Genomic DNA, 27,561 nt, shown 5'->3' on the forward strand with positions numbered 1-27,561 from the left:
AGCTCCCTTTTGGAGCAGTTTCTGACTTGGATGCCAGTCCTAGGCACAGAAAAGAATCAACAGATTTCTAAATGATTACAATTGGTTTTTTGGTTTCTACTCTCTTCTTCCCTTTCCAATTCATTCTCCACATTCTGCCATATTGAGCATTCTAATACATAGATCCCAACATGTCACTACCCTTTTGTGGTTTTTTGTTTTGTTTTGTTTTGTTTTTTTAAGTTATCCCCTAATATTGTGATATCACTTCCTAGGGTTGTTGTGAGGATCAAATGGAGTAATATTTGTAAAGTACTTAGCACAGAGCCTGGCACATTTTATGTCCTTAATAAATGCTTATTCCTTCTAAAGTGAAATGGATTAGGTGTTGGTAGACCTAGCTGTTTGCCCTTGGGCACATCACTTAGTTTCTCTCCTGCATAGGACTCGGGTTCCTTAGTTGTAAACCAGGGCAGATGACGCTTCCACCTTCTACCATGTAAGATTGTTAGGAACTCTCCAAGTGCTCTAGAAATGTGGGTTGTTTTTATTACATTATCTCATTTGATTATCATCACTATCCTTGGGAGAGAGGAAGCACCTGTTAGCCCCCAGTTTACAAATCAGAGAACTGTCGCTCACAGCTGTAGTGATTGGCATAAGGACACTGATAACTGATAATTGGCACAGCTTAGAATCCTTGTCTTCTAATTTTTAGCATAGTAACGTTTCTGTTGTGGCAGGCAGACTGCTAGAAAGGGAGCTGTGAGCCTGGGCAGAGACTAGTCTGAGATTCCAGATAGCTTGTTGGGCAAGAAGGATTCTGCCCTGCTCTTTCTTGCCCCGTCACATAATGCTCTTTGACTTAGCTATTTGGTACTTATTCTGCATTTTGAGTCCTGGAGGCCTATCAGAAACTTAAATCCCTATGTATCTCTTCAGTGGCCTTCGTTTAATCTTCTGAGTTTTCCAATCCATAACTCATCACGTTTCATCACTCAAAGAGCATCAATGTTGAAAATGGCCTTTGTTTCCATCATCCATCCTCTCATCTTTAATATAAAGTTGGACAAATTTATAGCACTTGTCAGTCTATTTACATATATTGAACAGATTATGTAAGTGGTCAGTAACTCAGGCCCAGAATTGAACAGGGGAAGGAGAGTTACTTGGAATGCCTTTGGAAAATTGTAAAGTTCTTTTTAGTGATAAGCCTCAAACAAAGGCTTAACTATTTGCTTATTTTTTGTTTCTTTTTTTACACCAAAGTTGAATGAAAGGTGAGTGAGAAAGGTTATTAAGCATGTACAATGTGTCAAACACTGTATGAAATTCTGTAGATGCAAGGAAAGAGAGACGAATTCTTGCTTTCATGGAGCTTATATTCTAATTGGGAAAGACAACCCATAGAAGAACATTCAGCTGCAGAGCAGCTTATGGATGCACTCATTGGGAAGATGTCAAGGCCTAAGAGTCCTTAGGGCAAATGAGAGTATGTGCCCTGGAGGGAAGGGATCCTGGAGAGGAGCAGCCTAGCACCAGGGGAAATAGAGCAAGGATTCTTCTTTCCTTGGGTAGAGGTGGGAATAGGAGAGAAGTGCCCATCCTGGAGGGGAAAAGAGGCCATTGACAGGGAGGACAGGGGTTGGCCTCAGGCCAACTTGGTTGGTTCTACTTGATCTACTTAGCTGTTTTGTACTGAAGTTACATATTTTATCTTATCCTTTTATTCCATGAAAGCAGAGCATAATATTTTACATGAATTTTGTCCCGTCAGCCCATAGAACACTGTTGTATATACAATAGGTGCTTAGGAAATGTTTTATGAATTGAGTAGCTGGGAAATCTCTGCATCATATTGAACTCTCAGGGATCTATGCAGATGCTTCTGTCGTCTCAGATATTGGCTTGCAAAAAAGTGGGTTGTCAGCTGGTGCCAGGAAATTTTTAATATTAGACGCATAGAGTTTCATTGTTAAAATAATTGTTTTAGCAGAATTTGATCATGGGAGTTACTTGCCACTGAGTAGTATGGAGGTGTGATTTCCTATTCATTCATTGCTTTGTAGTTTATTGGATATTCTTTTTTTAGTTTTTCCATTCTTGGTTTTGTTTGACTCTTTCTACATTTTGCCATTGTATTTGTAAAGATTATTTCTAAAGAAGGAATCCTTAGGAATAACAAGCCTTTGAGTTTTAGTGGAGAAAACTGGCTTAAAATTTTATGAAAGGGCACTTTCTAGCATTCAGCTTTTGCAGAGATATTTTGTGATTTCTTCCCTTTTTTCCCCAAAGAGTCTTCCACTTGCTTGTTCAGGTATTTTAAAATTTATTTTAAAAATTACTTACATCATTGACTTCTTATTGTAGAGGATACAAAGAACATCCCGTTCTCTAAGTTGATGCCCTTTTAACTTGTTTACTTAATATTTTGTGTGGTAATAATGATTAAATTGTAGAATGAATGGCTAGTCTCCTTAGTTTAAGTAATTCTAGCACTATAAAAAGTTTATTTAATTATTTTAATAAAGATGATGAGACTGGAGGTTACCTTTTCCCTAGGACATCATATTGTTGGTAAATGTAAAATAAGTCCCTTTGTCTAATTTGTAGCTTGTAACAGGCATAAATGACCAAATCTTTATAAATGGTACCACAACTTCAGTGATGGTACAAATTTTGAAGACTGGCAAAACACTTGTTGCTACCTTCTCTAATCTAGAGAAACTAGGAAAGCCTTTCTCAACAATTAAAGTTATTAGAAATGGACTAAGAGGGGTAGCTGAGTGGCTCATTGGAGAGTGCCAGGCCTGGAGTCAGGAGAGCCTAGATTGAAATCTGGCCTCAGATACTTCCTTGTTGGATGACCCTGGGCAAGTCACTTAACCCCAATTGCCTAGCCTTTACCATTATTCTACCTTGGAACTGATATTTAGAATATTTCATATCAATTCTAGGACAGAAGATAAGAGTTTGTATTAAGAAAGTGAAATGAACTATGTAAGAAAAAACTCTTCTTATAGATATTAAATAAGGGTGAAGGGGGAGGGGGAGACACTGATGGGCATCTCAAGATTTAGTGTAGCTAAAGGAAGAAAGGAGTGAACTAGGCTGTTCCAGGAGACAGTGGGTCCTGTGTCACTGGAGGCTGTGTTAGACAAGGGTTTCTTGAATTCATTTTGTATCTTTTTGGATTGGGTGGCTACTAAGGTCTCCTTCATCTCTGGCATTATGCAATTCTCTAATTTGTCTTGAAAGTATATTGGATTCATTAAAAAACATACTGAGCCATGAAAATTCCTCATGGAAACAAATGTATAGCTGTGGCTGCTCCGAAGGGTACAGCGTTCATTTGGATTTTATGATTTTTGTAAGGAGAGGAAAACATTCCTTTGACTTTCTCCTAGGTGAGAAGGCATCATGTAGTAAATGGTGTATGGTATGATGTAGTGGTAGATAGTAAATAAGTCATGGTAGTAAAGACCTGAGACTCAATAGCACAGCTAGGTGGGTAATGAAGCATGGCCAGCTGCAAGAAGGAATTTGCCAGTGAGAAGAGGGGGGCTATCATGGTGGAGGGATATTCCAGGATAGGAAAGCTTTTGAGTCATGGTGGCAAAGGCCAGAGAAGGGGAATAGCAAGTAGACAAGTATGATTGCAAACTGAAGCTCATGAAGGAGATGGTTTTGAAAGAATGCCAATTTGTAAATGAGAACCCCACTAGTGAGGGCTTTCAGTGCTAGGCTGAGGAGGTCGTGTTTTATCTTAGAGATAGCAGGTACCCACTAGAATTTCTTGTGCAAAAAGTGATGTGATTTTTTTAGCACTAGTAAAATCCATTCTCTTTAGAATCACCAAATAGATAGAAAATTCAAGAATAGAACTCAGGACATATTGAAACCCATATTAAATCTTTGGCAAGCGAATGTGCTCAGTGAGATATAAAAATGGAGAGCACACATTTAAGCCCATGAAAGCTTTTCTCCTCAAGGAACCTACAAAAGACATATGAGACATTGACACAGCTAAGATGACACTTACACAGGAGGAGCATGAGCAAAGATCTTTAAGAGATACAAGGGAAACGTCATGGTGCCCAACATATTGTAAGCACTTAATAAATGTTTTTTGATTGATTGCCACGTAACTGTCCCCAGAATGACTATTCTTTTCTAGTTCTTTGGACTCTTCCTGGCTGATCTCTCCCTAATAGTTTCTACATTTTACTTTTGCACTGGTTAGCTCTATTTTAGACATATCTATCTGGCAATAGTGTGGTAGAGAAGGCAGGAACACCAGTTAGGAGGCGAGAGGCCAGAATGAGGACTGTAGAGAGAGAAGGGAGTTGGAAAAAATGAGAGATGTGGAGGGAGAATTGACAAGATTTAGAAACAGATTGTATAAAGAGGATGAGAGAGATTGAGAAGTCAAGGATGACTCAGGTAGTGATTCGGAGGGGTTAGCTGAAGGGTAGTATTCAAAACAGATAAAGGGGAGTTAGGAAGAGAAGAATGGTTTGTGGGATGAGTTCTGTTTCAGATGTATTAAGTTTGAGGTGTCCAAAGACAACAAACTGTGGCTTAATCTCCTCAGGCACTGTTGTAGTCATTTATTTCTTTTGAAAATATTTTATAGGTACTTTTCCAGGATTCCTTATAAGTTTTCTGCAAAGTAGTTTGTCAGTGAGCTTCTTTCATTATTCAGGGGAGAATATAAGATTCAGGGAAATAACACATGCCCCAGACTTCCAGTACCTTTTTAGTTGCTATATTTAACTTGGTCAGTGTTCTGGTAGATTAGTCTCTCTCTCTCTCTCTCTCTATATATATATATATATATTTTTTTTTTTTTAATTTAATGCACAATGCCTTGGGGGGTGGAAGGTAGATACTAACAACTGTAAGAAACAAGAAAGGCCTCTGAGCTGAGCCTTGAAGGGACTTAGGGATGCCAATATACAGAGGTGAGAAGTAAGAGTATTCTGGGCCGGGGGTTGGGGGATGGGGATAGTTTGTACAAAGGCATTGAGGTGGGATGTCCTATATCAAGTGTCATTTGGTTGGAATGTAGAGGATACTTGCCTTCAATAGTTATGCTTGGGAACTTCAGTACTTATCCTAGAGGGGATCCACAATCTGTCATCAACATGACTTTTTCCTTTGATGGTGCCATTTACAAACCTTTGATGTCATCTCATCCTATTCCTTTTGCATTCATATCTTCCTGTACATTTTCCCTAGAACATCTATCCAATATCCTGGAGAACTTCCTGTTTGGGACTTTTTTTTTTTAAACCCCATACCTTCTATCTTAGACTCAGTACTATTTGATAAGACAAAAGAGTGGTAAGGGCTAGGCAATGGGAGTTAAGTGACTTGCCCAGGGTCACACAGCTGGGAAGTACCTGAGGCCAGATTTGATCCCAGGACCTTTGCCTGACCCTCCATCCACTAAGCCACCTAGCTGCCTCCCTGCCTTTTCCCTGTAAGGTCTTTTTATCAGTATAGCACTTGGTGTTATTCCTTGCTATTACCATGTGACCCTCAGCCTGTCTTTCTACTACATGGGTGTGAACTTTGCATTAATGTCTGCAAAGAGAGGATGAAAAAGGAACAGAACATGAAACTAAGGTGGGAAGAAAAAGATTTTACAATTTTCAAATTATGAAATAGTTTGGTGGCACATTACTTCTGTACATGGCTATTATTTGACTTCTAGGATATAGCATCTTGAAGGGAATGGATAAAACCAGGCATGACCTGGACAGATTGTAGACCCCATAGATCTAGATCCAGATATAGTTGTAGACATACATACACACAAACACATATATGTCTATATCCATACATACACATGGATTATAAGAATATATATGGAATATATAGAGAAAATCATAACTCTATCCTAGAGTTAGAAGAACTGAAACTATATCTCTTTAGGGACCTGCTCTGAGCAACCAGAGAATTCTGGAACTAGATGGTACTCCTATCAACCATTTGTAGTGATGGGTCCTTAACTTGTTCCAAAGAAAACTCAGTATTGGGTAAAACTTTATGAGGAGTACTTGTTCCATAGGAACAACCTATAAACCTTATGAATTGGCTCTTGCAAATTGTTTTGAAGAGGCTGGGATAGCTTGGGCAGGACATACATATAGGTGCTATGTTATAATAATCGTGCAGTCTTATAGTAGAATTTAGTGACAGTATATTTATAGGTTATTGCCAAACCAGGTAAGTTAGGACAAATGTAGTGTTTCACCAGCCCTTGGTGTCCTTTTCTATTGTGTTGTCACTATAATTTCATTGCTCCAACTGAATAGTGTTTTCCTTCCGCCCAAGTAAGTTCCTCCTTTGGGATCATACTGTGCATTACCAAGTGGAGATCCAGCTACAGGTTGGGCCTTAGATAAAACTAGGAAGCATGCCAAGTTTGTCTCGTATGCCCATCTGTTACCTCTTCTTGCACCTCCCTCCCCCAGGAGCCTGGAGCATTTGTGCAGCCCTGAGATTATACAGATCTCGCCTCTAAGGCTCCTCACCCAGGCCTCCTCCTCCTCTTCCTCTAGTGGGCAAGGATCAGCCACTTGAGTTGATCTTAGAGAGCTATTGGAAATAAGAAGAGCTCTGTGGATGTTTTGTACAGTAGCCACATCACTGGAATGGGCATCCAGTGCCCAGTGTGACTGTTTGGGAGCTTTAAATACCATTGGCATAAACACATGGTGGTGTGATTAGAACACGATTAGTTCTCTGACAAAAATATTGTAGTCTGAGCTCTTTGAAGTGATCACACTGGAGATTGTTCCTCTATTCCAAGAGGTTGGTGCTGCCCTCATTTATATCTGGTCTCTTTGTCAGAGAAGCTTTCTCATTATGTTAAAGAGGATATCTTCACCTTTGGGTGTCCTGGAGCCCTTGGGCAGTCAATGAGGTCTCTGGAGCCCTGCTCAGAATGATGCTTCTAAATGCATAAAATAGTATATATGTGGCTACAGAGGAAACCAAGCATGTTGGAGTATTTTTTTTAAATGAAGGAAATAAGTTCACTGGCACCAAGTGAAGAATCCCTTCTTCAAAGCCCCTCTTCCCTAAGTATGGAGCTCCTTCAAGACAATCTAGTCTTAGCCCTCTCTGTTCTCCACACCTGCTCCCCTAGGACCCAGTACATAGTAGATGTTCAGGAAGTGTTTGTTGACCCAGAAGGACTCTTTTCTCCTGGTAGAATTTCAGGCCCTGTGACCAGCTTCTGGGGTGGGAAGAGTATTTCTTGTTGAAAGGAACTGACTTCCTGATTCCTACCTGATTTCTCCAATCTCAATGGGGAGCCTTTGAACAGGGACCCTGAAAGGCAGGCCTAGAGCCACATAAGGTTTACCAGGAGCAGCAGAGGGTGGTAGAGAGCCTCTTGAGGCCTGGCAGTTTCATCTGGGATCAGCATGCAATGCTTCTGGGTTAAGAACAGCTCTCCTGCCGGGGGAGCTGGGGCCCAGCCAGGATGGGCACTAGGGGCCTGAGGGAACAGATCTAGAGAAACAGGTTGGGAAATATCCAGAATCTCAAGCTGGGGTATCATAGAGGAAGCTGAGGCAGGATGTCAGAGGGCACCTAGTTTAGGAGTTAGAGCGAAGCAGTGACCTTTGAAAGGCTTCCACGGGCCATAGGACCCTGGCCCTTAGGATACCTGTCTAGGATTTGATGCCTGCCCACTTACTTATATCAATAGCAGTTCATTTTTCATTTTAGTAGATCCTTAACTTGAGAAAAGTATTGTTTTGAAGAGGCTGGGATAGGTTGGGCAGGGCATACAGCTGCTAAGATCCTAAGACAATGGTCTGTAAAACAAATGCAAATGCTTCTGTTTTGCATTTACTGAGTTATGAAAATGCGACCGGAATTCTGTGGGTTTGCGAGAAAGGACAGTTTGCCTGCTGTCCACTCCATTGTACAGCAGATAGAAGTGTGAATGAAATCACCATGCATGAAGTCATTCTGGATTAGAATGCAGTCCAGGTGGTTTTCCAGAAACCACCATAGAAAGAGTGGGACCAGTGCATTCCAGGAACCCAGGAATGAGCAATGGCATCATTTTTTGGCTGGCTCCCAGATCACAGGGAAGCCCACATGTGCAGGCTGTCTCCCCAGCTTCCTGTGGTTTCCCATTGAATGGGAAGCCCTCAGAGCAAAAGCAGCCTCTCACAGAGGACCCCAGATGACAAGTGTATGATCCAGCTTGGACAAGGACTAAGATTCTACTTCTTTAAAGCTCCACTCTGGGATGCTTTTAAAAGAAGGTAACTCATTTTGAAAAAGATGTGTGTGAAAGTTATCTCTTGAGATGTATTCCTAGTAGAATGGCAACTTCAGAAGTGTCTTGGTTGTACTGAGTGACCCTCAGACCAGTCTTAAATGACTCATTACTGAAATAGGACATAAAAGCACAGCATTGGAGTGATTAAAGTAGGAGCTGGGGGAGAGGGAGGAAGGAAGATAATGGGAATAGTTGTTGTGAGATAGACTATGATTGAGAAGGACACTCATGAAGCTATTTCTCACCCTCCATTATTCACATATGTCAAAGATAGCAGCATGTGGGTTCATTTTCATTGGCTTGGTGCCACTTTTCCCAAAGTAGGAAAGCTAAGTGGGGCAGTGGTAGAATACAGGACCTGGAGTCAGGAAGGCCAGAATTCAAATGTTGTCTCAGACAGAGGCCAGACTTTCTAGTTTTATGACCTCTAGACATATCTCAACCTCTGTCTACATCAGTTTCCTCATCTGTAAAATGAAAATAATAATAGCATCTACCTCCCAGGCTTGTTGTGAGGACAAATGAGGTGTTATTATTACTGTTATCAGAGCCTCTTAGGCAAGTGTAGTGAACCATCTGCCTCTAGATTGTAAGGCTTTTTACCTGGTAGTTTTCATAATTTCATAAATGTTAACTCTAGAAGGAACCTTAGTTAGACATCACCTAGTTGAACACTATTATTTTACCAATAGGAATGTGACAACTTATAGAGTCAAAGAATTTTAGAGCTGGATTATTTTGACTTTATCTACCTTATATCCCTTCTCCAGTAAAGGATGCCCATCAAGGAAATCCAACTCTTCCTTTAAGTCCCTATTTAAATGCCGCCTTCACCATGAATTTTTCTATAATCCTCCAGGTGGTGTTGTCCTTGGACCCTGATTAGCACCTTCAAACCTATTTTTACTACTTATGATCACTTTAGTGATCATCTGTTACAAGGCCCTCATTTTATAGATGAGTAACTGAGACCTAGAAAAGCCCAACTTTATATTCTCCTTATACTTTAATACTTTACTACATCTGTCACCTCATCAATGGAGGTATTCCATGCCCTACCACAAAAAAATGGTACAGATTTACAGATTCATCCTTGCCATCTTATAGAACTCTTGCTCATGTTCCCTGAGAAATCCCCCATAGAGAGTACATCCTCTTTGAAGAACTTTTTTCTTGCCCTCTTTGATATTACATGGATTCTTGATGTGACTCACCCACTCACCTTTCTGGTCATCCATCTCTTTTGGTTTAATGTACAGTAGTTTGTCTATAGTAACAGGGTTTTCTTCCTTCTATAGTTTATTGATATTTAGATGAATTGCTCACATCTAGAATACATCTAGTGAGTATATATTAGTGTTATAGAAACTGTAATTCTTTATGCCCTATTCTGTACCCACAGCAAAAGTCAAAGAGGGTAGCACACAGGAAAGAGAAATTTGGTGTTTTGGGTGGGACAGATCTGGTAGTATTAGAGATGATCATAAAATCTTAAATTTGAACTTTTAAAAATCTCACAAGTTCATGTGAAAAAGAATTTTTTAATAGACTTTAAATGGATTTCAGATAGGTCAACATGAGTCAACATTATGATGTGACCATAGGTTGCACTAATAGAAGCCTGGTATCTAGTAAAAGAGAAGTGATCACATAGATATTCTTTGTTCTTATAAGGCCATAGCTAGAGAACTAGGTTCAGTTTTGCTTGCCATATTTTAAAAGGGGTATTGGCATTCTATCTTGTTTTGAGAGGAAGGCAATGAGGATGGTGAGTAGACTAAAAAGCAAGCCATATGAGAATAGTTGAAGGAACTAAGGTTCTTTAATTGAGAAGCAAAGACTTGGGAGGCATATGTTGTTCATTCGTGACCAACTCTTCATGGCCCCATGGACCAATAATGTCCATGGGGTTTTCTTGGCAAAGCTAATAGAGTGGTTTGCCATTTCCTTCTCCAGTGAATTAAGGCAAACAGAGGTTAAATGACTTTCCCATAAGTCACAGAGCTAGTAAGTGTCAGAGGCTGAATTTGAGCTCAGGACTTCTAGACTCCAGACTCTATCCCCCGAGCCACTTAGAATATTTACCTATCTTCAAATATTTAAAGGACTGATATATAGAAGAGGGATTAGACTTGTTCTCTGTGCCTTGAGATCTGAACTAGGAACATAAGGCAAACATCGGCTTAATATAAGGAAAAACTCCTAAACAATTAAAATTGTCCATAAGTAGAATGGGCTGTATTGGAATCTGGAGGGTTTCCCATTGCTGGAGGTCTTCCTATGGAGGCTGGATGACCATTTGTCTGCAATAATTATAGAGGAGATTCTTGTTTAGTTATGTAGAGGCCTAGATGACCTCTGAAGTCTCTGCCAGCTCGGAGATTCTGTGACTGGCTGTCTGAGTGTTAAATGAAAACACATTTTCCTGTGCATCCCCAGTGCCTGGCACATAGTAAGTATTTAATAAATGTTCGTTGTTTCCTTGATTGCTTGATGCTCTGTGCAGAAGTTTGGGCTCAGAATTATATTCAATTGAGCATTTTGCTGTATACTGCCATTGTTTTCTATTTGTTTCAAGTATGTGAGTCTTGTGTCCCCAATTAGATTTTCTTTTCCATAAAGACAAGAAGGGCTTCTACTTCCCAAAGTGTTCGGCACAAAGAAGAGTGTGGGGAAAGGACTCAATAAAAATTTGCTTTTTTGAAATGGTTGTTTCTATGTAGTATTTGGAAATAGTAGATTAAAAAAAAAGCTTTTAAAGGCAATGTGTTTAATAAATTAGGACCTTAATATTCAAAGTCTTCTATATCATCTTTTTATAAAATCTGTTTTTGAAAGATGGCATTGTGACTGAGCTGCTTTTCCAGTGTATAGGTATAACTGATGGGTGACCAGTGGTGTTTGTGCAGTGACACTTTTATTCTAAGACTATCTTTTGGTTTTGTGACTGGGGCTGCTGCTTTTAGAGCTCATGCTCAAGCTGTTTTGCCTCCTGGAAAGATGGTGGAAGGAGTATGGGATTCATGTCGTGGCTCTGCCTTTTACTATTTAGGTAACACTGGGCCATCTCATTTAGCCGCTGTGGCCCTTGGTTTCCTCACTTGTAAATTGGACTGGATTATCTCTAAGGTCCTTTCCAGATGTTAAATTCTAATAGAGAATAGGGCTTCAGCTTTTTGTTTAAAATGAGTCACCCTGCCCCTATCCTGTTATCCCAGGCTTGATGCTACTTTCTAGCCATTCATTTTCTTCTGTATTTGAGGTTCTACTTCATTATATCCTGATACTGGTAACATTTCAATTGCCCATGCTCTTTGTAACTGCTCTGACTCGCCATTTCAGCTGCTGTTTGAGTAGCTTTCTTTTACTTGTTCTTTGTACATGTACAACTTAGAATGAACCAGTCTGGCTGGTTGTAATTATCCTATTTCTTTGTAGAATTCTGATGTCGGTATGTGAAAGTATGGGAATTTAGGATTGTTTATAAATACTTGTTATTATAAGTATTTGCAAATACATAAATTAAAATTGTAGAAAGTCAAGTCTCATTCAAAATTGAAATATTATGCTGAATTTTAAGCTTTTGGAAGTTGTGATCTGAAGTCTCTATTACATCCTGTAAGAGATATTTGTGCCTTGTTTTGTGTTTGGATGTCTCAAAGTTATGTGCACTTTCTGTCGTATGGCCTTAGGCAAAGAACAAAAAACTTATCTGTTTTCTACTACAGCATGCCAATAATTATCCTGGAAAACACTATAGTTTTTACTGTTGCATATCATGAACCCCAATCTGGCCTTCCCTATTAAAGAGAATGGGCTTATAAATTCTATATTGTGGTTCCAACAAGCATATGAATAACAACAGACCTGATTAGGATGATAACTGTATAAATCATGTGATACTATGGTTCTCTACTTTATTCTTTATCTCTTTTTTTATATAACTTACATATGCCATGCATCCCAGAGAACCATAACTAAAAGCTATTGGGCATCTGGTTGGAATTTAAAAATAAGATGAACTCTCGATTATGCAAGACACTGAGAAATGGAGCATTTGCCCCCCCAGCTTCCCTTCAGCAACTAAATTTACCAGGGAGTGGGACCAGAGTCTAACCAATTTGGACAGAAAGGAACCTACAGAAAGGAGCCTTTGCTTTCATCATCCGGACCACATGGTTAAAGGAGTGGTGCCAGGGGTGGGGGAGGGGGGACACAAAAAAGCGATTCTATATTTTCTCATTCACTTACTTAACAAGAGTGAATACTAGCCTTAATTTTTCCTTGTTGATCACTTTCAGTTCTCCAGCCTTCCATATTTCGTTTATGATCCTCACTCTTAATAGTTACACTCTTCTATCAGCCCTTGTTTTTTCCTATGATTCCTTTTTAAGTTCAACCTTGTTTCTTGTCCCTTTCTAGTCGTATAACTGCTCCGGGCCTCTGTTCCTCATCTGTAAAATGAAGGAGTCATATTGTAAGGCCTCTAAGGTCTTACCTAGTTCCAAATTTGTGATCTTAAATATTTCTATGTTAATGTAATCTTAACTGGACCCTGCACAAGGGTACACTCCTTTTATGCCTCCTAATAAGTTTAGTATCTCCCTCATGGCAGTAGTTTTCCTAAACTTTTTCATTCTTCCTCAAATTTCCCAGAGTTCTTCTGCCTCCACCCTTTCAGCTGAAGACCTTCTCTCATATTTCACTAAGAAAATTGAATCTATTTTCTGATAACTCTCCTTTTTTTCCTCATCTTACATCACTCAGATACTTTCTGCAACTATTTCCTCCTTCACCTCTGTTTCACACGAAGAGATGGATTTTCTCTTTATTAAGGCAAACCGCTCTATATGCACAGGTGATCTCATTCCAGCCTGTTTTCTGCAGATTATCCACTACTGTTTCAATAATATTTAATCACTTACTGGCCTATTGGCTTCTTTCCTACTGCCTGTACACTTACTCATGTCTTCTGCATCTTCAAAAAAGCCTCACTAGATCCTTCTGTCCCTGCTAGTTATTGTCATATTTCTCCTGCATTCCTTGAGAAGCCCATCTGCAATCACTACTTCTGCTTTTTCCCCCTTGATCTCAGAGAAGAAAGTGACCTTATCAGAGTTAAAAGTCAAAGACAAAGCTTGCAGAAAGGTCAAAGAAGAATAAAGACTGAGAAAAAGCTATTAGATCTGGAAATTAAAAGATCATTAATAACTTGAGAGAGAATAGTTTCAGTTGAATTTGGAAGTTGGAAGCCAGGCTGAAGAGAAGTGATGGTCATTTCAAGGACTTTACTCAGAAAAAGGAAAAGTATCGAATGGTAGGTAGTAGGGGCAAATGGATGAATCAAGTGAGGGCTTTTTGAGGATGTGGGAGACATGTGCATATTGATAGACAAGGGATTGGTGGTAGTAGATAGGGAGAGATTAAAGATAAGTGACAGAAGGGGCATAGTCTGTTGGGGAATGGGATCATTTGCGTATGTAGAAAGGTTGGTTGTGGCAAAGAAAAGGGCCACCTATTTCTTGAGAGATAGGTAAAGGAGGAGATAGATGTTAGAAGGCATCTAAGCAAAGTAAGATGAGGAAAGAAAGAGAAGAGAGAGCTCTCATCAAGTAGCTTCACTTTTTTTTTTAGTGTGAAATATGAGGTCAGGTTCTCAGTTGAAAGGGTTGGGGGATTGAGATCTGGGGGAGGTTTGAGGAGTGATGAAAAGGTTTGAACAAGCCAATGTGGTGAGTGAGAGAGTCAATTAGGGAGGTGTAAAAGGATTCCCTTGCTGCAGTGAGGGCTTAGTCCAGGTTATGAAATATAAATTTGTTGTGGATCCAATTAGCACAGTCTGGAGTTTTCTTCAGCTTTGTTCAGCAGCTTATGAGTAGGAACAAAGGCAATGGGTATTGAAGAGTTCTCCCAGACCAAGACTTGGCAGGACAAGACTGAAAATAGGATAAAGGGATAAGGGAAAGTATAGTGTTGAACCAATTCATCAGGTAGGCAAGATGGGCAAGGAAGGAGAGCATAGCCTATCTGGGGATGATGGCCTAAAGAAAAATGGGGGATGGAGGGAATAGAGGTTACAATGGAGGGGCAAGTGAAATGATAATAGATTGTGATCAGAGAAGGGAATGTGAATGTGGATGTGGAAGTGATATATTTTTAAGGTCAAGGGTCAGGAAGTCACAGGGAGTGAGTAAGTTGAGGAAATGGGAGGTTAAGATGTTTGATCCCCTCTCATATAAGGACAGGTGTAAGGAATGACAGAAAGACTGTAAGCCAGACACTGAAATCATTAAGGAAAGAAGTGGAGAGTCCTTGAGGCTGGTGGACTACAACTACCTGAATTTTGATTGGGTGGTAGAGACAAATTAAGAGAACATCAAAGGAAGTCAAGATCAAGTCTTTCTTCTGGGAAATAGTGAGTAGGATGTAGGGACAGACAATGAAGAGAGTTGGATTAATGGCAACTGGGGGGTTCAGAATCACTGAAATGGGGAAGACAGTAGGAGTTAATCACTGAGGATATTTGGAGGATAAAATTTAATTTACATAAAACTAATTTTATAACCATAAATTGTTACATTTACCAAAGGAAATGAAATGTTACTTATTTGGAATAGCTTACTCAGAATTTGTGCAAATACATATTTATTTTAGTTATATTAGTGGCAGAACCAGGCCCGAAACCCCCATTTTCTGGACTTCTGTTGTTGTTTTCTAATATACCACATTGATACTTGAGTTGACCTTTAAAAGAGTTATCTGATTTGAACTGATAAGTGAGAGATGGGGACTCCATTTTAGGTAGAGGAATAGCATAAACACTCAAGGGTGGGAATGTTTTTAAAATGCTTTGGCTGGAGTACAGAGGTAGTAAAAGATATGATGAGACAATAATCAATTAATGGAGGATAGTAAATGTCAGTTTGAGAAATATGGACTTACTATAATAAATATTAGAGAATTACTGAAGGTTCTTGAGAAAGGGGAGTCATGACAAATTCAGGTTGAACACCTGTTATGTTAAAAGCTTAATATTTGAAGAAGCTTTCTTTTGAAGAAGATGTAGCCATTATCCAGGCTATGTATACAGCTGTGCCCTGTTTAAAGGAAAGCGAGCCTTACAAATTGAATAAAGCAATAAAGTTATTATTCACATTGTAAAAGGAAACAATTATTCATACAACCAAGGGTGCCCCTGAAAGTTTACTCTATATAGGAAGCTAATATTTCTACAATGAATGTAAAATATGGTTCAATTTATCAAAATTGATTTGGGGCACATTTTTCAGGATCATATTTGTTGTACATAATGAAGGATTCTTTTTATGTGAAGTGCACTTTCAAAAGAATTCATTAGATTTTACCTATATTTATCCTATCCATTTGAAGAGAAAAATTTTTTGAATGTTTTGTTTTCCTTTTCTCTATTTGGGAATGTTAAATTATTGTGAAAGAAATAATTTGTTCATTTATAAGCTGCTTATACCTTGTTAATTAGATTAGCTTCACAGCATATAAAGGGAATACCAGAAAATGCATGATGAAATGTGCCTTCAGAAGATTATTTTTCCAAAATTAATTTTTTAGGAAACTCATGACTTAGCTAGTACTGTTGATAATGTTTCAGCACTTGACTTTCTGTAGGGCTTGATTATGAATAAATCATGTACTTCCCCCTTTTGTAGTTTTTGCTTTTTCCTACATCTGATTTCTATTACTGAGAGGTTCTTTCTAGCACTGCATTGAAAAGTCAAAAGTTCAGTCAAGATCCCCAAAGCCTCACCTCTGGAACTGCTCAGTGTTTTTGGATTTTTCTCCCCCTTCTTCTTTCTCACTATTAATTGGAAACCTTGGCATGCAGGAACTCATTGTGCTAGGCAGAGAACATTTTGGCTTCATGGTTTACTGAGGATTAAAGATTCCTTTACTCTTAACCTTGCAATAATAGTCAGCTAGAAAAAGGAAACTTATTTTATTTTGTATTTATTTTTCCTGAGTCTAGGAAAAATAATTCTTTCCTGGGAATTACCCCTTGTTTTTTCAGCCATTATCTTACTTCTCAAACTGAATCACTGTGGCTAATAGGTAGCCAACATTTAGAAGGCTAAAAGTGAAAAAGGACAAAGGACCTTTAGTAATACACAATCTGATTAGTGGAAACTTTTAGAAAGCATCAAGGATGGGCTTTCAGTGATAAATAGGAGCATGAATGTTAGAGCACAGGGAATTTTCTCTTCCAAAAAGATTAATATGCAAACAATATGGAATAGGTGCTCAATAAATACTTGAATTGGGTTGGAAAAATATTCTTATCCTAGTCTCTTCTCTGAATGTTTTGGAATGTAGGTACTAATACATATTAGGCAATTCTATTTCTTTCTCCTAAATTCAAACCTGATTAGGCTTCAGATTCTTGCCTTAATCTTAGTTACCTGAAAAGTCAACTCATTCCTAGCTTCTTAAAGAATTTAGCTTGTTTTTCCTCCTATCTAAGGCCTTTCTGGATACCCATTGGATCCAGTGCTTTCTACCCCTCAGAATTACTTTATTATTATGTCATATTATTTTCATGTACTTCATATTTACTTATCTGTGTATAACTTACATGCTTTTCTTAGGGATTCAAGTCCATAGAAGCCAAGGACTTTTTTTGTCTTTGTCTCAGCTCCTAATACAGTGCCTTATATGTAGTAGGTGCTTAATAAATATTTTTATTTGAATATGAATTAGTATATTTTGTAGGGAGAGCTCAGAGAACTGGCTAGAATGCTGGCTTTGGCATGGCCCTTAATGACTCTTTCAAGCCACTTCATTTCTAAGAGCCCCAGGCAGCTCTTTTGGGACTTGAACATCTGGAGTTCAAATGCTGAAATCACATATATCCACATTGTATATTCATAGTATTTATTGAAAGTTTTTGCATTCAATAGGAGTTATTTCAAAATCAACAGCATTCCCAAAAGGAGGAATAAGTATAAGGAAGATAAATATTGGGTTAGTTGCTATTGGGCATTCCTCTGTTTCTGGAGCATAAGGTAAATTCCTTTTTCTAACTTGCCAGTAGCCAGCCTGTTCTACTAAAGATTCTCTATTTCTGGATGGTTCTCTTCCCTTATAACTTTTTAATGGCATAGCTTTAATATTTAAGTCACATATCCATGAGCTTATATGTGATGTATGGTAAAAGAAGCTGGTCTAAACCTAATTTCTGCCAACACACCCATAGAGATCATAGCTTTATGATTATAAGAGGTAACTTAGTGTGCTGGATTTGGAGTTTTGCTTCTTACTATTTGACCTTGAGCATTTAAAGCCACTTAAACTCCATGGGCCTCGGTTCCTCAACTATAAACTAAGGAAGTGACCTCTGGGATCCATTCCAGCCTTAAATGTATGATCCCATATGTATAGGCTTCAAGTTGATACCCTGGCTTTGTTTGGGATTCTTGGAAATTCTATAATAGCCTATATTCTGAGGTGCCTGTTTAGGATTTGAATTTTTATCCACGGTAGCAATGACAGAATCCTTGTGTTCCAGAGTCACCTACCTGAAGATCAAGAGCTGTGGAACTGGACACTCTTGTAGGAAAATCATGCTTTGTAAAGTGTTTACACATTTCATTTATTTATAAAGATTTAAAAGAGGCTTGGCACTGACTGATAAAGAAAATCCAGAAGCAGATATTTAGGCAGCACCTAATCACTACTTGATGCAAGGAAAAGGTTAGGTTTACATCAGAATTACTTGAAATACTGATTTATAAAATTGATGGACTATTAAGTATCTATTTTATTCAAGATTCTTAGAGGCAGGTGTTGTGGTTTTTTTTTTTTTTTTTGCTTCTCTTTGTATCACCAGTGCTTAGCAGAGTGTCTGATCACGCATAGTAGGCAACTGACTACAAAGTCTTGTGCTACTAGCTACTAGTGAGGACAAGAATTGATATGGGAATAAAGAAGTGTGGCATAAGCCAAGTGAATTTGTATGAAATAGTCCAGAGGAGAGGTGTCTGTACTTTGTTCACCTGGCAGGTGTGGTTGGATACCTTATGAAGTCAAAGTGGGAAATAACAATTCTCCCCTAATGAATGTTTTCTCCTTAAAAAAAATTAAACAGAGCCCAGAGCCCTTCATGCCCTTTTTACCAGATTCTATTGTAGTTTTGCCTCATTTCTATAACTACAGCATTTTGGGCAGGGGTTTGTTGGATTCTAAGTCTATAATATGTTTTATAAATCTTTTTCCTAAAAAATTGTTTTACAGGTCCTTGATCAATATGAGAAAGAAGGATTTAATTTCCTGGCAAAAGTGTTTAATTCTTCACATTCCTTTTTAGAAGACTTGACTGGACTTACTTTGTTACATCAAGAGACTCAAGCTGCTGAGGTAAGAAGAAAACAAAGTTTCTTATGTTAAGGACTATCATGTTTAAAGTCTATTTGCAGTAATAATCAAATATATAGAAAAGGGAGAGAGTCATCATATTGTGTTGGAGTAAATGCTATTGTCTAAGTAAGTCTAGAGGTCATTAGCTAGCTCTCAGAAACTTTCTTACATCAATGTTACTCACTAAATAACTTGTACTAAACACCACTGATAACTCCTAGTAATTATCAACTCAGAAAGTATCTTTGTACCTCAATGGAGATGTGCCAGTTACTATGGAAGTCACCTCCAACAAGATCATGTATGATCTTGGTCTATGAATCAGTTTCATGATGGAGACATTGGACCTGATCATACTAAAAACAGAAAGTGAATTTTTTTTGAGGCAGATTATTCTGAAAGAATTCTCTCTCTGCCTCTCAAATAAAATCTGCATTCTGCCTTCTTAGGTTGATTTTAAAGGATAACGAGACCCCCTTTATCAGTGGTCTCTCTTATGTCAGCCTAAAAACGTTATCCTTTTTCTAACAAGGCATTTATTCCTTTTTCATTGATTCTTTGAGGGCTCTAGAGTGGGGATCTTTCTCCTTGTTTGTGTCAGGGACTCTTTGGGAAGCAGCCTGGAGCTAAGAAAGAAGCCTCAAGATCTCTTCTCGGAGTCATGCTTTTTAAAGTCCTAAGATAAAAAGGATTCTAAAAAGAAATTAATTATATTTAAATACATTTATTACTATATTAAAAAATTAAAATAAAACAAGTTTGCAGAGCCTGATTAAGAAGCCCCACTCTAAAAGATAAGATGCCTGTTAACTTGGTATGTGTTTGAAGCACTGACAGCATCTGTTCTGTACGGTTCTCTTTGTTCACTAGCAGAATATTTGTGGAAAATCATAACCTTATGGATAGACCCAGAGCAAGTGGAGAGGGAATGGGGCTGGAAATGACTTTTTTTAAAGCCCATTTTTGCAAGATGGACTGTTTATTTTGCTTTCCTGAATGACCATTGTTACAATACAAGTAACTGGCTAGAGGTAGATTTATGGCCAACTCAGCGTTAATCTGGTTAGTTGGACAAGTGGAGAGTTTCTATAAATAGAAATATGGGAATAAATCATTTTTCTTTGCTAAGCTGTTGATAAAATTGTTAAAATGAAAAATGAGGAACCTTTGGAATTATGATAAGCTATATAAACAGAACCTCGACTACTTGTACACTGGGCTGAATGGACAAGATAGAAGCATTTGCCAAATTTCCACTTGTCCTACTTGATTATAGAACATCAGTTCTAGGGTCACATCCATTACACCTGAGCTTAGCAACTAGATGCAATGATCCAAGATAGAAGGTCAGGTTGGAAGATCAGTCAGTAAGCCCTAATAGAATTAATATCCATGAAATCCAGGGGCCTTACAATATTATATATCTTTGGGTTGCAGTTTTGCTTTAGAATACTCACAAAATTCCTTAGTATTTTAGTGACTGTAGTCTTTTGAAGTTACTGAAGAATTGCCATTGAATGGTCAGGGATATCCCTGCTTTTTCTGGGGTCCTTCAGGTGAGGGTCCATGCCACTATTTTGATGAGAGATGCTTTCCCTTTTGCTTGGCTCTGTTCCATAGTATGTAAATAGAGTATAGAACTGTACAGCTATGCCAAGAAAACGTGATTATTCTTTTATTTAGCTGGAAGCAGCTCAAGCATTTTACTTAATAAGTTGGCTGGGTGAATTTCAGCATAAATCTTGAGCTCACATTTCAGCCTTTCAAACAGGGCTAATGTTAGTGACCCAGAACTGAGAATACCTACAAGTTCCTGAGCCTACCTTGGAAATGAGCAGTGAAGCCAGAGGGAGGTAATGGAGGGTGTGAAGCTCCCTTCCTATGGTCTCACTGAGGCTTCTCATTTAACTGTCAAGCATTAGCCATCTATTCAGTCCTTTGATCCAGAGAAATAGCGTGACTCTAGAGCAAAGGAAAGAAGTTGCTGTAAACAAATTGGAGAACTAAATTCCTCTCATACTGAAATCCTTATTTTCATTGTCTACAAATTTGGGAAGTTTTCCTGAACTTGTCCCTCTTTACTACATTCAGAGATGTGTGGAAGCTAGTTCATACTAGCTCCCAATAACTGATTCAGTATAAGGACTTATACCTGAGAAACTAGCAAAAGCATGGCTTGATTTATTATTTTATTGTTTGGTTTGAACATAAAAGTGCATTGTGTATACATTTTTTTTTTATTTTTATGGAGAGCTGGCTATTAAACATTGACCAACACACCCTTACCTACATTCGTAATTCTGGAGTCCATTAAGAACCATCAGCCACGGGAGAAGGTCCAGTCATTGTTTTTGTCACATAAAAAATTGCCTTTTATTTGGTAACAGTAACAAAATTCCATTGTTCTTCCATGGTATCTTGATATTTTACCACAGTATTCTAATAACTTACTTATCACATTCTATCATATTCTCCAGACAGCCTTGGGAAGAAAGCATGGAAAAATAACTATTTCCATAAAGAGAGTACTTTGTTTTCTAGCTTCAATTCACAATGTATCCACAGATAATCACAAATGAAAATTCCAAATTCTATCTTTCAGAATTTCAGAGTCCTAACTAACTTAGTGATTTGATTCAGTAAAAGTTAATTATCTATAATAATAATAATAATAATACCACCAAATCATAGATATTTCTATCATTCTTTAAGGTTTGTGAAGTGTTTGATATCTATTATTTCATTGGAACCTTCCCACAACTCTGTAATATAGATACTACAGGTTTCATTAACCCCATTTTGCAGATGAGGAAACTGACTCATCCCAATAATGTCAGGACTGAAATCTGAGCTTAGAGCTTCCTGGCCAGTATTTCACCTCTCTTCACTTACTAAATAAATGCCTTCTTCATTAAATAATTTAGTTTCGGCTAAATGTTTTAACCCACCACACTTCATTGTAAAAAAATTTTACCATTACTATACATTGATATAGTTTGTTGCATGTAGAGGTCCTAGTTTCCAAATCTGCTTCTGATGCTATACAGTCACTGCCTATGTGACTCGAATGAGCCACTTAACATCAGACACATTTTCTTCATCTTTAATATAAAGGGATTAGAATAAATGACCTGTGGGATTTCTTTCAGCTCTAGACCCGTGATCCCAGAAATAGCTACTTTATTTTCACAGAAATCAAGATAGCTATCCAAAGAGTCAAGAATTCCAATTAAATCCAACTATTTTTCTATGCTATTGAGAGATATTAGGGTACATGGATGAAGATCTAGCCTTAAAGTAAGGAGGATCTTGGTTCTAGTCTCACTTTTGGTACATGTTTGCTCTTTGTTCTAGAGCAAATTTCTCAACCTCTTAGGGCCACAGACAACTCTCTGAGACTATAAATTGTGGAAAAGGTTCTGATCTGTATTGGTTGAGGAAGTGAAGGTCAGTTCTATCCCCATTGAGAACTCTGCCTGCCTCTGTTTATACCAGTGGGCTTTTCATGATGTCAGCAATTGTCATCGATGGATTCCCCATTCAATGTTCAGGGAGACAAATTAGTGTGTGTGCCCAAGTCCACTCATCTTTGAGGATATGTAGAAGGACCTATTTAACATGGAACTCCAGCCCCAAGATTCATCCTGTAAAATATGTCATTTTTATTTGTCATTTGAATTGTCATCTGTGTAAGATGAGGCATTGTAAAGGTAATGTTAGTTGGTATTAGGGCAACAGCCTTTAAGACCCAAGACCTTATTTAAAGACAAAGACCTTTCTTGAAGGGAATTTGAGCAGAGAAACTCTGCAGATGAGGGATTTCTGCATAATTCCTTACCTTCCTCATCTCTTTATTGTAGCATGACCTGAACCCTAGCTAAAAGAATCAAATTCCTTTGCCCAGTTACAGGTCATACACAGGATAATAATTTTAATTAATCCTATCTTAATACCAAGATTGTCTCACTCTGTTTCCCTCAGAATTTCAAACCCCAATCCTAGCTTGTTACCAAAACCTGTGGGTCCACAGGGTGTAGCCTAACAGTAAATGCTGGTAAAAACTGACCCCCCCCCCCAAGCTTCTATAGAAAATTTAAGTTGAGTTTATTCCACTGTCTGTAGCCAAGCCTAGAAATAAGTAATAATGTTCTTCAATTCCCTTCTTTTGGATGCCAGAAAGGGTCACATGGACAAAGAAACAGCACCAAAAAAGGGCACTTCACTGTCTATTGCTTCATTAGATGGAATGAGTCATTCATTCAGTTGTTCTGTGGTTTCTAGACTCTTCAATTCTATGTCTCTTAATATTAAGTACCTGCAATATCAAAGCCATGTTAGGCATCTAAGAGATGGATAAGACTCAGTGTGCCTTCTCATGACATTGATTATCACCTTCCTTAGGAAACAGATGAACAACAAAAAAATAGGTAACAATAACCAATGGTAGTGGTAACTGTCAAATGTGGCACTATTTTTGCAACTTGGTGGTGATTTGGACTCCTTTCTCTTTTGCCTCTGCATCAGCCAGCTAAAAAAAGTCCTTTTGATTCCACTTTCGAGGACCTCTTTCCCTGAACCATTGCAGTTGCCTACTAATAGGTCTTCCCACTTCTCTTTTTTCTCCAAAACCTTTACCATCTTCCAGAGTTACCCCTTAATAGCCTCCCTATTTATTGCTGAGTCAAGTTTAAACGCCTTAGTCCGACATGTGAGTTCTAGTCCTAATTGATCCATTCTTTCCTTCTGAATCCTATTTCGTGTTGTTCCCTCTTCTCTTCTCTTCTGAGCAAGGTAAACGATACCCCTTTTTGTTTTTCTTTTTCTTTGTGTGGTTCTCACTGCTTGAAATACGCTTCCCTTCCTTCCGCTCTCTCTCTTTCTTTCACCTGCTGAATTCATATCTATCTTTTAAAGCCCAGTTCAAATGTCCCTCTTCCAGGAAGCCTTCCCAGCCCCTCTTAGTCAACAATGACCATTCCTTCCTTGGAATGTCAAACTTCACTTTTTTTAAACTGTACTTACATACCTGGGAGTTCTTTGTTTTCTTAGTAAACTTTTATCAATACTCCCTCTCAAGTTTCAGTGTCCCTTACATTGTTTGCATCTTTTTTTTCCTTCTTAAAGTTGGCACCCTTGGGGCTTATTGAATGGAATATGTCTGGCCTGTGTATCCTACCCTACTGACTCAGGGTCTATCATTCTTCCTGCGTAAGTGTGCTGCTGCACACAGAGGAACAGGGCTGATATTGTGGTTCTGAGGAATGATAGCGAATTTGATTCATCTTCTGCTAGCCTCAGGAGTCTAGAAAATAAATGCCCTTTTCTCTCATAGCATTAAAAGTCATATGAAAAGCATTATGGTCATGTGATATGACTAAATTGGCATGGCAGTTTACTGTTCAGCAAAGTAAATAACACAATTAACAAGTGTTTCTGCTGGACTTTTTGCAATTACACTGAGTTTTGGCCTCTCCCACTCACAGCTGGTTTTGATTTAGTTCCTGTGGAACCATTTTTTTTTGTTTTGTTTTTTAACAACAGTCAGATATTGATATACAACTTCATCAAGACCTTCTGATGACAAATATGCCTTTGGATGCTAGTTGAAGCTGTGGGAAACTCCCACATGAGCACTTAGGGCCCATTTCTATCAGAGAAAGATCATTTTGGAACCTGACAGATCTGCTTGGGAATCAGGCTTACTTATCCCAAAGCCTCTGCCCAACCACGAGCATTTGACTGCACCTTACCTTGATTTTTCTTATTAGACATCTCTTGAAAATAGAACTGTGGCCATTGCCTGTTTGGCCATTGCCTGTTTCATAAATGAGAAAAGACAGGCAAGATGCCACATGTTTCTTAGCTTGAGAATTAGATGCTGGTCAGCAGTATCCTAGTTAAGACTCATCCTGAAAAATGTGACACTTTTTATTTGCTCTTGGGCATATGATCTGCATAAGAGGAGGCATTGTAGAGATAATGTAAATTGGTTTTAGGGCTTCAGTGTTTAAAACCCAAGAGCTTATTTGAAGACAAAGGCCTTTCTTTGATGGGAATTTGGCCAGAGAAACCCTCTCTCCAGATGAAGGATTCCCAACTTCATGATCAACTTGAAAATCCTATAAGAGATTGGGAGAAAGAAAGAGGAGACCTAAAATCTAAAAGCCAAGCCAGAATAAAAAAAGATTATATGGATACAACATGACTATGAATTAATAAGACTTGTTTTTTACAAACACATACAAGTGAAAGTTTCAATGTAAACAATTTCAACATTTAAGAGCCAATGTTCCAGGTACCTCAGGAGATTGGAAACTTGTGCCAGAGATGTTGCTATCATTGCTTCTCTTTGGATATTGTCCACAAAGCCACACCAGCAAATCCACCTTGTTATTTTGTGGTCACACTTCTTTGTGAACCTCCACACTACTGCCCAGTGTGGCCAATCTCCTCACTCACCAGACTGGATTCTACATGATATCTTTCTAATTCAAAGGCCAATTTGAGTCAACTCACCTGAAAAATCTACTAATGCCCCCCAAAAGAGGATCCTGTGTGTATGTGCTGACGTAATCATCCCTTCTCTTATTTTGTGTTTTACATGGTTCTCTCACATTCTCATCTCATTTGATAATATTCTGAAAAAAAATAAATAAATTCCTGTGAATACTGGAAAACAGTAGGCTGGGCTTCGCTGCATGGTTCCATCATTTTGATGCCTTCCTGTATACATGCTGCTTAGAGAAGGGCTGCTTAGATTTTTGTATCACAACCTCCTGTGACAGATTGGTAAAGTCTATGGAACTCTTCTTAAAACAGTGTCATAAAATACATAGGATTACAGTGGAAACCAATTAATTGTTTGAAATTTTTTTTAATTTGCTTAGTTAACTTTTCTCTATATTTGTCTGTATTTCCAAACATTTCGTTTTATTCTTCCATTTTCCCCCAAAGATTTTAAAAGTATTTTTCTTCCAGTTACTTTTTTCCTTCTATACAGCCTCATGTGTATATGCCATTATTTATCTTTGTGCATGTAACTTCCTTGTCATAGATTTCTACAATGAAAACACAGTCCCACCAGGCTATTATACATGTTTCCATTTTAAACTTAATGACTGCATTTAATTATCTGGGTGACTCCTTAGGTTGAAAGAGTAATTAATTTGCTCGGTTTTTATTAGGTTAATTTGTATTTCGCTCACATCCCCTAGCCTCTAAATACTGTCTAGGGTAGGTGCAATAATCATATTTCAAACACGGTTTTCCTTTCAAATAAACATCTCAATCTAAAGTCATATTGAACCTTATACAAAGGCAAAGTAAAATGAATAGTGGTGGGTAGCTTCAGAAAAATTTAAAAAGTAACAAGAAAAAATTAGGAGAGGGAATGCATGAAATATCCACAAAACACTGGGTTGTTTTTTTTAAAGAATAGAAACTTGAAGATGTTATCTTTAAAGGGTTGGTACTAAACCAAAGGATTAAAAATATCAATTTAGATGTTAAGAGCTAGGGGCAGATAGGAGTAACTTAAACCTCATTTCTTTCCCCTGTATTTTTGATGAACAGTTTAAAATGAAAAGATCTATGTAAGACTGGTCTCCTTCCCTTTAATAAACTGCCTAACAGAATCAGATATAGGCCCTATATGGTCTCTGCCATGAGGGATCCAGGTTTTTTCTCCACCATCAACAAGCCTCTATCAGTAATTTACTTTGTATTAGGCACTGTGCTGGATTCTAGGTCCACAAAGATGGAAGACTGAAACAATCCCTGCTCTTAGGGAGCTCCCAGTCCACCAGGGAGCTTTGGGGATCAAGGAAATCTGCCTAGGGTGGCACCAAAAGGAAGGGAGGGACTTTGTGAGGCTTCAGAGGGAAGGAAGCAGGCCCCAGACATGGGGAGCAGCCAGTGGACAAGACAGTGGAAAGTGGGGGAAGCCCTGAATTCCTACCAGATCAGTCAGGTAAGTGGAGGCATTTAACCTGGAGAAGACGTGGGGCGTTTGCAGCCATATTTGCAAGGCAGGCTGAGGTCCTGGGAATTGGACTTACTCTGCTTGGCCCCAGGGATCAGCACTAAGAGAGTTCTAAATGGGGAGTCATTTGGGGAGGTACCACAGGTCTTATACAGACCTGACACATGTAGTGATTGTTCTTGTTCATATATGTCTCAGACTAGGTGGCTCTGAGGACCAATTTTTAAAATGTTTAAATTACTTATACTAAAATTTTGCAACAGAATTATCAATCTTAAGTTATATTTCATAGGATCAGATTTAGAGGCTGTTGAGTATAATCCTCTAATTTTACAAATGAGGACACTGAGTCTTTGATAGGTTAAGTGACTTGCATAGTCATGAAGCTGGTTAGTGTCTGGGGCAGGATTTGAACTCAGATCTTCCTGACTTCAAGTCCCAGAGCTCTCTTCACTATCCTGATTTACTTTACACCCAGGAGCTCTCCAAGTCTAGTCCTATCCTTTAGAAAGCAGGCGGGTTGGAGGAGATCTAATTAGCTACCATTGAGAAGCCTGGAGAGGTGACTCCCACAATGAGCATTTGGTCTAAATCTCTCTGGGTCTCCCTTATGCTTGTGTAAATGGGGCAGAATGGGTCATTTTTAAAACTCTTACATTCTAATTCTGAAGAGTGTCAAGGGCTAGGCAGTCAGGATTACGTGACTTGCTCAGAAAAGTCCAGCCAGGACGTGGGAGGCCAGCCGGGAACCCAAGACCTCCTGACTCCAGGCTGGCTCTATCCACTGAGCTACCTCAGCTGTCCCTTGGAATGAGGCATTACTCAGCCTTGTGTCGTCGGAGCCGCTCGCCCAGCACTCGGGACGGAGCTGGCATTTCATGTGTCTGTAGCCCGGCATCCACTG

General features: G+C 38.6%; 1 protein-coding gene across 7 annotated transcripts in view; it reads left to right on the forward strand.

The window, feature by feature from the left end:
* Positions 1–27,561, forward strand: part of ATG7 (autophagy related 7) — a 235,602-nt gene that overhangs the window by 90,020 nt on the left and 118,021 nt on the right. For 6 of the 7 annotated variants that reach the window (XM_056804664.1, XM_056804663.1, XM_056804665.1 and 3 more), the window contains one exon: positions 18,554–18,676. The exons of the other annotated variant lie outside the window; for it this stretch is intronic. In XM_056804664.1, the coding sequence (XP_056660642.1) occupies positions 18,554–18,676 (123 nt within the window). The remainder of the gene's footprint in view (positions 1–18,553; positions 18,677–27,561) is intronic. 7 annotated transcript variants of the gene reach the window in all.

This window comes from Monodelphis domestica, chromosome 7 (genome assembly GCF_027887165.1).
Source record: "Monodelphis domestica isolate mMonDom1 chromosome 7, mMonDom1.pri, whole genome shotgun sequence".
Lineage (NCBI taxonomy): Eukaryota > Metazoa > Chordata > Mammalia > Didelphimorphia > Didelphidae > Monodelphis > Monodelphis domestica.